Below are 11284 nucleotides of genomic sequence, written 5' to 3' on the forward strand. Positions count from 1 at the left end.
AAAAAAAAAAAAAAAAAAAATCATTTTTATCTGCCTTTAGTTAAAAAAGAGTTTTTTACCTTTTAAAAATGAAATTTACATCCGATTGACTTTGCAAAACAGTGCACAGTGCACAGCATTAACCACACACACAGAGTAAAACATTAATGCCCTTAAGCAATCCAAATGTGAGACTTGATTATGAAGATAACATATGACGCAGAGTAAATAATGCTTGGCCCATGAGCGAAATTCCTTTGATTGGGAAACAGAATTCTATTTTCAAGTTAATCTAGAACCATGAACAGAAGAAGGGTCAACACACATATCTCTCCCTCTGATAACAAAAACTAGTACATAAACATAAAGCAGTGTGATTACATGGATGAATAAAGTAATAAGTAGCCAACAGAATAATTAAAATAAGATTACATGAAGGTTGAAACTGAGTCAGTATTGGAGCCACGAATAAACTCATTGGATTCAAGAGAAGAAAGAAAAGTCCTTTGACAAAAGTTCTACAGATTAAAAATGTCCCAAGGCCCGAAGATCTTCCTGACATTACTACTCACTTGGCTGATGAGATTGAGATTAAAAGCAACAAACTTCACATATAATCTGACGTATTGATTAATATAAACCCTCTTAAGAGTCTGAGATCTCATCTCACACGCAGAAGTGGTACATCATCATCAAAATCCATATACACAGTCAGATCTTCAAGAACAGGACAGCCTGAGATGAGCTTCTCTGCAAATAATCAAAGCATCTTCATTACTCTACATAACGTCAAGATAAAAGAATCTTGAGACAAGGTGGAGAAACAACAAACTCCAAAAAGAGACCATTAATGTCATGCTCTTATGAATGCGCAGAGGCATGGAATCTCTGGTAACAGAACACCCAAGGATGTCAACATCTAGATCATAAACTTCATGGTTAATCACTATTGGTGATTGCAAAGAGAGATACATTACATTATCATACTTTAATTTGAACTTCTGCACGTGCGATCCACTCACGGTTTAGACTAATGCTCTAAGATCATCACTTAGATATAGTTTTTTAGTGATGGCTTTTCAAAGAGCTAATTAACAAGAACTGTGCGTGTGTGTGATCAAACGGTTTGTTACAGTTAGAAGAAAATTAAACAGAGATTAACCGTAATTAATCTCTTTTGTTACAGTTAGAAGAAAATTAAACAGAGATTAACGGTAATTAATCTTTCATAAATGTAATGTCATAATAATCAGCCTTATAAAGAAAACAGTAATTAATTAATTAACTAAAGATCCAACGGTTCTTAAAAACAAGACTTTACAACACAAAAGACAATACCCAATCCAACGGTTCCAATGAAAAACAAGCACCGACAGAAGATGGTCTGAAACCTACAGAAACACGACAACTAAAAGAGGAAACATTTTCGATTCGACAAATTGATTTCCAGATCTGAAAAATAGCGACCCGGATCCGTTTTATTCCTTGACCCGACCCGAGATATCAGAAGCGAGCCGAGACGCAATCGCTGAATGATACATAACTTCGTGGAACGTGGAAGCTTCTGCGATTTTCTTCCTCAACTCCCTAGCTTTCTCCTCCGTGAGACACCCGCGACGACGCAGCTTTTGACCCGGATCCTGACCCGACCCGTTCGATTCCGGAGCCACGGAGGAGGAGGTTTCGATGTTGAGGTAATCCGGCTCGGAGGGTATGCCGAAGAGAGGAGCCCACCAAGAAACAGTTTTCTTGCGGTTTGGATCCGAGTTTTTCATAGACCCGGATCCGGAAGATGCTCGGATCGTAAATGGAGCGGAACAGCAGACAATCGAAGCCATGGTTAAGTTGAAATGCAGATAAGGAAGTAACGTGAAGATTTAGATGATTTAAGGAAAGAAAGCAAGAAGAAGAAGATGGATAAATAGATCTTTTAGGGTTTCGCAATTATATAATTTTAATAAATTTAATTTAAATGATCTGCTACGATGCGATTTAACACATGGAGGTGAAAGAGGATCTCGTACGTTAGATATGCTTTTATTAAGCTATCCACGGAGATTTTGGGTGGATGCGCACGTAGTTGATTGTGACTTCGGGGATGGATAAGTCTTACCGCGTGGAACGTTTTTTAAATCGTCAATTTGCAGTGTCTTGATCTGCACTTTTCTGTAAAGAAACACTTATTATTATTTAAATAACGTGAAAGAGCCGTTTGGTTTAATGCAATCAAAACGGGTAGACTACATAAAAATATACTAAAAGACAGATTAAAAACGAAGTGATCTGAGATGGATCACTCTAAACGCGTTGAACGCTTTTTCATCGTTAATTTGCCATGTCTTCGATCTGCACCTTTCTTGAAGACAAAAACTTTTGATTTATTTAAGACGTGAAAGAGCTGTTTGAGTCTTTGAGAGTACAAACAAAGACGTCAAAGGACTCAGAACTGTTCTGGCTTCTGGTTTATTTGCCGGTTTTGGACATTTCTTCTTTGGTTATTCTTCTTATTGGGCCTTTTTTTAAAAAAAATATACACATGGGTTTTGATTGAGCTTTTAGTACTTTTTATTAGTTTGTTGGGCTCTCATCTTATTTTTCTGCTTTTCGTCCCTTTTGTATATTGTTAAATAAAAAACCCCTTTAAAAACATTAATATAGATAATTCACTAGAGTCTAGAGTCTACTGACCTCCTTTGGCAAACCCACAAGAGAAATTTGAACTTACCATCAAACAAATAGATAATTCACCACTGACCTCTTTACTCAACATAAAACTAACTGAATTGAGTGTTTTTTTTAGCAAACTGAATTGAGTTTTAGAGACACTTTAAGCAATGAGAAACCATCTATCATTGTTGATGGCTTTTTAACTTTCTCAAAAAACTTCTAAGGGAGTTATTTTAAAACTTGAAAGCTGCCATAGTTGGGATTTTCAACAACTCCCAATAGAACTACATTTAAGGGAGAAGCTAGTAAGGAGAGAGGATTATTGAATCGTAAGAACCAATATCCAAGAATGTATAACACAAGCAAATATAAAGTACTCACTTTATTAATATCTTTCTCAAACTCAAACTCACAAGTTATGCCACACAATTAGCATCTCCTTATATAACACTTATATATTCCTATTCTCAATAGGAAACCCATCTTATAGATAACTCTCAATTTATTCTAATCCTAATCTCATTAGGATAGCTTATATCCCAAGTTATCTCAAGTTTAGGTCAACATTCTCCCCCTTAAGCTTGAGAACCTCATTTGATACATCTTGAATCCCAACAAGACTTCGCATCTCTTTAAACTTATTTCTCCCGAGAGGCTTTGTGAGCATGTCGGCCTTTTGCTTTACTCCTGCTACATGTTCCACAACTACTAACCCACCTTCAACGCACTCCCTTATAAAATAGAATCTTGAGTGTATATGTTTACTACGGCCATGGAAGACTGGATTTTTTGTCAATGTAATGGCTGATTTGTTGTCAATGCGTATTACTGCCTTTGCTATTACTCCTTCAGTGATTTCCCTAAGTAGATCTTGTAACCAGATGGCTTGCTTCGCTGTCTCTGTAGCCGCCATAAATTCTGCTTCACAAGAGGACAGAGCGACAATCTCTTGTTTCTGTGAACACCAAGTAATTGGACTCCCATTTAGATAGAATATGTGTCCCGTTGTGCTCTTGCCATCGTCCGGATCAGAGTTGTAACTGCTATCACTGTAGCCCACAAGCTCAACGTCTTTCTTGCCATCGTTTTTGTAGTAGAGACCGAGTGACACTGTCCCTTTCAAGTAGCGCATCACTTGTTTCAACGCAGCTCCATGTGAGATCTTTGGATCATGCATGTAACGACTTAACACTCCAACACAATGCGAGAGATCGGGTCGAGTATGGATCAAGTATCTTAGACAACCGATGCTTCTCCTAAACTCTTTCTCATTGATCGATTCTTCATGTGGTGCTTTCGATAACTTTAAGCCAGCATCCATCGGTATATGCACATTATTTCACTCACTCATTCCTGCTTCCTCTAATATTCTGGCCGCGTACCTTTCTTGTCTCAAGATTACTCCATCCTTTGCTTGAATTACTTCAATACCAAGGTAGTAATGTAGAGCTCCGAGATCACTCATCTCGAACTTAGTTTCCATCTCCAGCTTGAACGCTTGTATATCCTCAACTCTTGACCCTGTGACAAGTAAGTCATCTACATACACTGCTACCAGCAAGAGAGATCTGCTCGTTATCCTCCTAAACAGTGATGGCTCCTTAGAACATTTAACGAATCCAAGTTCCTTTAAGATAGAGTTAAGCTTGATGCTCCAAGCCCTTGGGGCTTGCTTTAATCCATAGAGAGCTTTGTGTAGTTTATACACCTTATCCTCTTTTCCTTTGACCTTGAAGCCTTCTGGTTGTGACACAAAGACTTCTTCTTCTAGCTCGCCGTGAAGGAACGCCGTTTTTACATCGAGGTGATGTATCTTCCAACTATTTGATGCCGCTAATGCAATTATGGCTCTCACAGTTTCTAGCCTTGCAACGGGAGCAAACACTTCCTCAAAATCAATACCTTCTCGCTGCACATAACCTTTTGCTACAAGCCTAGCCTTGTGCTTGTTGATACTTCCATCAGCATTGCGCTTCAACTTGAAGACCCATTTTAAACCAATAGCCTTGCATCCATACGGCAAATCAACTAGGGACCATGTTCTATTTTTCTTTATAGATGTTATCTCATCTTCGCACGCAAGCCTCCACACTTTCTCTCTTTTTGCCTCATTCCAATCCCATGGTTCTTCGTTGATCATAAGAAGAATTCGCTCTGTCTCAAGTTCTTCCATCATAAGAGCGTAATCATCTAAGTACTTTGGTTTTGTACTAACTCTCTCTGATCTTCTCACGGTCATCTCCTCTTCCTCATGTTCTTCTTCATCACTCAGAACCTCATCTTCCTCACTTAGCTCCTCATTCCCTTCTTCGTTCTTATGTTTTTCTTCTCCACCATGTTGAACGTCAAAGGTGATTGAACAGGGCTCAGAAGTCTCCTCTCTAATTGTTTTCCACTTCCATTGTTTGTACTCATCAAAGATCACGTCCCGGCTAACGATAATTTGTCGATTTGTGGGATTGTAAAGACGGTAGGCTTTTGATCCCGGCTCAATCCCTAGATGCACCAGTGCTTTTGTTCTATCATCTAACTTCCTTAGGTGCGATGTCTCGTTCCTTGCATAGCAGACGCAGCCAAACACGCGAAGATGTTGAACATTCAGTTTCTTGTTTTTAAAGCTTTCGTATGGAGTCACTCCTGGTAAGGTTCTAGTTGCGACTCTATTGATCAAATAGGTCGAGTGTCTTACTGCTTCTCCCCATAGATAGTTAGGTACATCCATGTGCTTCATAATGCTTCTTGTCATCTCCATGAGAGTTCGATTTCTTCTCTCAACGACTCCGTTTTGCTGAGGAGAGTATGGAGCAGTAAGGTGTCGCTTTATACCATGAGTGACACAGAATACTTGAAACTCGTTTGAGCAAAACTCTCCACCCCTATCTGTACGAAGTGTTTTGATTGTGTTGCCTGTTTCTTGCTCAACACTCTTCTTGAACCTTTTAAAGCTTTCAAGTGCCTCACTCTTTTCTCTTAACAGAATTGTCCACATGTATCGCGTGTGATCATCAATCAGTACAAACACATACCTTTTCTTTGCTGCTGTTGGTGGAGATATCGGTCCGCAGAGGTCTCCGTGAATAAGCTCAAGTGCTTGCTTAGCTCGATAGAGTGTTGCCTTTGGAAAAGATTGTCTCGTTTGTTTACCCATCAGGCATGATTAACATGTCTCCCTATCGACGGTTATGTGAGGTATGCCTATGACGATATCTCTGTTGATCATTGTTTTCATCGTTTCTAAGCCAACATGTCCTAGTCTTGCATGCCAAGTAGCAGAGACGCCATCACAGGAGACTTTGAGACATTCTATTTTACAGTTATCAACTTCCATGGCTACCTTATATAGTCGGTTCTTCGACCTAACTGCTCTTACTAATAGGTTTCCATCTCGGTCAAGTAAGGTAAGATAGTTGCCTTTCATTCTTACGTCGCATCCGGACTCAGTGGCTTGTCCCAAACTTATGATATTACTTCGTAGCTCCGGTATATAGTAAACACTCGCTAGTACCTTCCTCTTACCCTCTTTATCAAGAAAAAGTATTGAACCTTTTCCTCTAATATCAATGCGAGAGTCATCACCAAACCTCACTTTACCTGTGATTCTTTCATCAAGACTTGAGAAGTATTCTCTGTTTCCAGACATGTGGTTACTTGCCCCATTGTCTAGATACCACATGTTGTCTCCATCATCTCTTGTCGTTATGTCTTTTGGTATCACGTTCTCCTCATTGAGATACACAATCTCGTGCATCATTAGCTCCTCTGCTTCACGCGTACTCTCATTCTCGGTCTCATGAACTTCTTGTAGCTTGAGAAGTCTATGAGGACAATTATAAGCATAGTGACCCGTTTTATCACATCGGAAGCACACAACCCTCGTTGTATCTCTTCCTTCCTTCCAGTCCCGTTGGTTGCTCCATCTGCCACATCCTCTCCCTCTATTGAAACGTCCTCCACGTCCTCTTCCTCTACCAGGACCATCTTGAGCGTCTTGAGAGTCAAGATTAGCATACATAAGTTTACCTTGATCCTCTTGAGTGTCTTCTTCTTTGACTCGCTCTTCATAAGCCTTTAAACGCCCAACAATGTCCTCATAGCTCGTGGTATTGAGGTTGAGAACTTGTTCAAGAGCTGCTATGACGTGTATGAACTTCCTTCTTGGGAGACTACTCAAGAATTTCTTTACCATCCTTGGTTCTTCGATGATCTCTCCTAAGGATGATGATTTTGCAGATATCTCTGTAAGTTTACCAGAGAACTCATCAATGGTATTTGTCTCTTTCATCTTGATCCGGTTGAACTCATCCATCAGTGTCTGTAGTCTAGCCTCTCGGACTATTTCAGCTCCCACGTTCCTTGATTTTATTGCTTCCCATACTTCTTTCGAGATATCAAGATTACCTATCTGCAAGACCAAGCTTTCTGGTATGGACTGAAACAATAGAGCTCTGGCTAAATCGTTCTTCTCTCCTTCTTCTGCGCCTGGCTCAATCGCTTCCCATACTTTGTGCACTTTGAGAGCCACCTTCATCCTCATGCTCCAAACTGTATAGTTTGTGGTAGTAAGCATTGGGCATTGGATGGTTGAATGGCTACTCTCTCTTGGCTTGCTTGTAGATACGACAATATCTTTATCCCCCATGTTTCTTTCTTCTCACAAACTTTCTCGGATGTTTGACGATGTCAAAAGTATTGCTCTGATACCAATTATTGAATCGTAAGAACCAATATCCAAGAATGTATAACACAAGCAAATATAAAGTACTCACTTTATTAATATTTTTCTCAAACTCAAACTCACAAGTTATGCCACACAATTAGCATCTCCTTATATAACACTTATATATTCTTATTCTCAATAGGAAACCCATCTTATAGATAACTCTCAATCTATTCTAATCCTAATCTCATTAGGATAGCTTATATCCCAAGTTATCTCAAGTTTAGGTCAACAAGGATGTGCATATGCATCCATATTATTTTCAAAAAAATAGTGTGTTACTGAGCCTAATTTCATATATACACATATTGTTACTGGTAATTTTACACTGTGTGCACTCAGTGAAAAGATCAGTTTGGATTCGCCACTGACTACATAAGAAGGAATAATATGTTGGATCTCCGCAATAAGAGCATAAAAAGGCTTACAAATTCCATAGGGCAGCCTTGTGTTTCTTTCTTTCGATATCGCATATATATATATGGACACTTGATAGGCCAAGCAGCATCAAAGTTGTGTTTTTGTCTCTTGATGTGTCTTTTAACCATTAAATGCCGGCGTAAACACATTTTCTTTGACTATGCCTATAGTTTTCAAGTATGGTCTTTTTCACCTCTAAAACCCATCTTCTCCAAGTGACAAATTATTTTAAGTAGTATATGAACTGATACTTTTCAATAAATTATTCTCGTCTTAAATAAGATTATATAGTTTTGTTGGGTTACTACAATGTATATGCATGTTTCTTGGTAGAAAGTCTTATAAATATGTTCTTCTACCCTAAACTAAGTTGGCGAGTTTTCCAATAAACTAATTCTCTTACAAAAGGTAAATACAATTTGCTAACCCGGCTGTGTTAAACACATTTGACATCTGGCTTCATGCCATTCAACTAACTGAAATACTGCGATGTATTGGATCTTATATACTTTCATTGGGTTAAAGCCTAAGGGACGAATTGTGGGAGTGTTTCCTGAATTACATATCTAAATCTCGTAGAACCTTAAATATCGAGTTTACAGCTACAACATATCAGGTCATTTTTTTTTTTTTTCCACTGGATATTTATTAAAGGGACCAAAACCCAAAATGGGCAAAGTCCGAAACATAACAACACACAAAGCCCAGACAAACGGACCAACTTTAAACAAACTTTTTGGACCCTAAACCCAAAAAGAAAAACCGTCGAGGAAGCAAAACGACTCCCGTCCACCACATGTACGATCGACAAACGATTCTGAGAACACAGGTCAAGAGAGAGTCATCACCTCCTCCGGAAAGAGCCACGCCGGAGCTCCGCCGTCGGCGGAGACAATTCAGTGAAAGACCAACTGAGCAGTCTTCACGGAAGGCCAGGACGCAACCGGAACACCACTTCAGGAAAGATAACCACCGTCTTCAATCAATCTGAAAGAACTCCGATCTTCCTATTTGAACAAGCAGCCATCTTTAAAGATTGAGATTAGCTTGAAGATGGAACGACCTAATCTCTGGGAAAGGAAGGCGACAGAGGATCAAATCGAAAGTCGGTGGTAGATCGACGGACATGAAGCGACGATCAAACGGAACCGGGAGAACCCCGGTGAAGAGCCGGCGAAGACGATGTGATGGAACCATCTCTTCCCGGAGACAAAAGCCGGCGAAGCTGGTGCTGAAAGAGCCACCGCTACCCGGAGACAGAACCAGCCGACCACCTATGGAGAAGGTGCGACGCCGGAGACAAAAACCAGTCAGAAAACTCTCAGAACTCTATTCCTTGTGAAAGATCTAAATTGAGAACAAGGACGATAGAGAGAAAATCCTCTCTCTAAGAAAGAGGAGAGAAAGCCCTGCCGATACTTTTTTGTAATGGTGAGCCACCCACAACATATCAGGTCATCTATATACAGCTTTATTTATGATATGTATAACAGAAATATAAGAAAAATAAAACAACAGTGAATGACAATTATGTACAACATTGGAATGATGAAAACTGCAGAACAAAAAGAATAAAATGCATTTATTGTTATAAAAGTAATGGAAAATCTATCTTTATTCATAACATAGAAGTTTCTTATATAGAAGATTGCACCATCATAGATAAATGGAAAGATTACAAATCATAATCTCTTGGTTATGAGCCATCCACAATCTGGTTATAACACTTTCCCTTGGATGCCATAACCATTTAGAGCTTGTAATGTGCTTTAATGTTGCCTCATTAAGACCTTACCAGGAAAACTCAATTGGGACAAAACCATGGTGAAGGAAAAAGAGTACAACATACATTACTCCCCCTGATTTGGACATTACTGAAGGTCCCTTGGACCTCTCCAATTTTCTGCAATCCGTGGGTGATGAAGATCTTGGGCAGAATATGCTTCGTCCTCGAACATGATAGTTGGTTCTTCTTTACCATCGGCCATGCCACAATCTGATCGAACATATTGAGTCATCGACCTCAAATACACACACACGAAATCTTGGATGATGTTGCTGTGATATGCGTGTACCACCATGTGTAAAACATAACTTGTCTGAAAACAAATCAACAAAACCAAATAACTCCTTCTTGGGCTGGTTAGTATAAAATAAATCAAAATCAAAGGCTTCTTCATCGTCCTTCTTATGGACCAATCAGATCAGTGTCTAAAACGAGACTTCTGCATCGTCCATCTCAGGACTAGATGGACTTCTTTATCGCCCACTTTTGGACTGAATGGATCGGTGTCCAAAACAAGTGTTCTCACGCCCATGTACTAGATAATGGGTGAGACTGGTCCATATTAAATCTCTTGAGTACCCTTTTCTGTATATACTATTTGATGCACAAGGATTTCATTGTTAATGTACTCAAGCTGTAATCCCAAACAAAACTTTGTTTTCCAAGATCTTTCATCTCAAACTCTTTCTTGAGATATTCAACTGTTTGGGAAATTATATCGAGTGGTTCCTAGGATATTCAGATCATATACTTTGATGATTATCAATATTGTTCTAGAGAACGTGATGTACTTTCAGCTCAATACCCTCTAGTACTTTCATTATCCAGTGGACCATATAAATATGCAGCCACTACATCAACTTGCTGCAAGTCTAATTTTCTCTCTTATATAGCCAGACTTATGAAAAATCTAAAAGTAGTTGCATCCACCACATGGGAGGATGTCTCCTCATAATCTATTACTTGTCTTTGTGAGAATCCTTGTGCAACATCAGCTTTATATCTCACGATTTCTATTCCTCACAAGACCCATTTATATCCACTGGTTGTAACATCATATGGCGTCTTAATCATATGACCAGATACATCTTTCTTCCTTAAACTATTTAACCCCACGTTTCCATTCAATCCAATCTGTTCTACGAGTGCGCACTCTTATATTGACGTGGGTTCATGATCCTCGCTTATATTCATAAATTAATTCATAAATTCAAGTGCTACCTTGTATGCAAATAAATCATCTTATGTCGACATTCCTTATTGGTTCCATTATGTTCCAGACATGATATAATCGATTGAGATTCATTATTATCAGGAACTTTAATACTTTGCAGCTTGGCGTCCCAAGCTACATTGTTTGGCACCTGTACCTTAGAGCCGGCCGGCCTAATCTCCATGTCTGGGATGGTTTCCTTAGTAACCTCGAATTTGGATTTTGATTATCATTGTATAATCTTTGGACGTCTATTTCACAGTCTTTTGTCCGAGGATCTTGCCAAGACATTGATGGTTGATTCCATTCTATTTCTTTTACCATTCTTTTACCAACTTTATTATTTTTTTCTCCTCCTGGTCTTAAATTAATCTTTGTACCTGGCCTCAAATATAATCATCCATAGGTGGCTCAAAGTACTTTATTATTGTGGGAGAATCATATCCAACATATATCCCCATCCTCCTTTTGAGGTCCCATCTTAGTTCTCTGTGGTGGAGCA

The 11284-nt window shown here is 39.1% G+C and overlaps 2 protein-coding genes across 2 annotated transcripts; both read right to left on the reverse strand.

Annotated features, from left to right (window-relative positions):
* Positions 1–1237: 1237 nt before the first annotated feature.
* Positions 1238–1930, reverse strand: LOC106300222. The gene has a single exon (XM_013736322.1). It carries the CDS (start codon positions 1815–1817, stop codon positions 1458–1460), a length of 360 nt encoding a protein of 119 aa, XP_013591776.1. The 5' UTR covers positions 1818–1930; the 3' UTR covers positions 1238–1457.
* A 3873-nt stretch (positions 1931–5803) lies between these two features.
* On the reverse strand, positions 5804–7285 carry LOC106297431. Its single transcript, XM_013733668.1, has one exon. It carries the CDS (start codon positions 7283–7285, stop codon positions 5804–5806), a length of 1482 nt encoding a protein of 493 aa, XP_013589122.1.
* Between the last annotated feature and the right edge of the window lie 3999 nt (positions 7286–11284).

The sequence above is a fragment of the Brassica oleracea genome, chromosome C6 (genome assembly GCF_000695525.1).
Source record: "Brassica oleracea var. oleracea cultivar TO1000 chromosome C6, BOL, whole genome shotgun sequence".
Classification (NCBI taxonomy): domain Eukaryota; kingdom Viridiplantae; phylum Streptophyta; class Magnoliopsida; order Brassicales; family Brassicaceae; genus Brassica; species Brassica oleracea.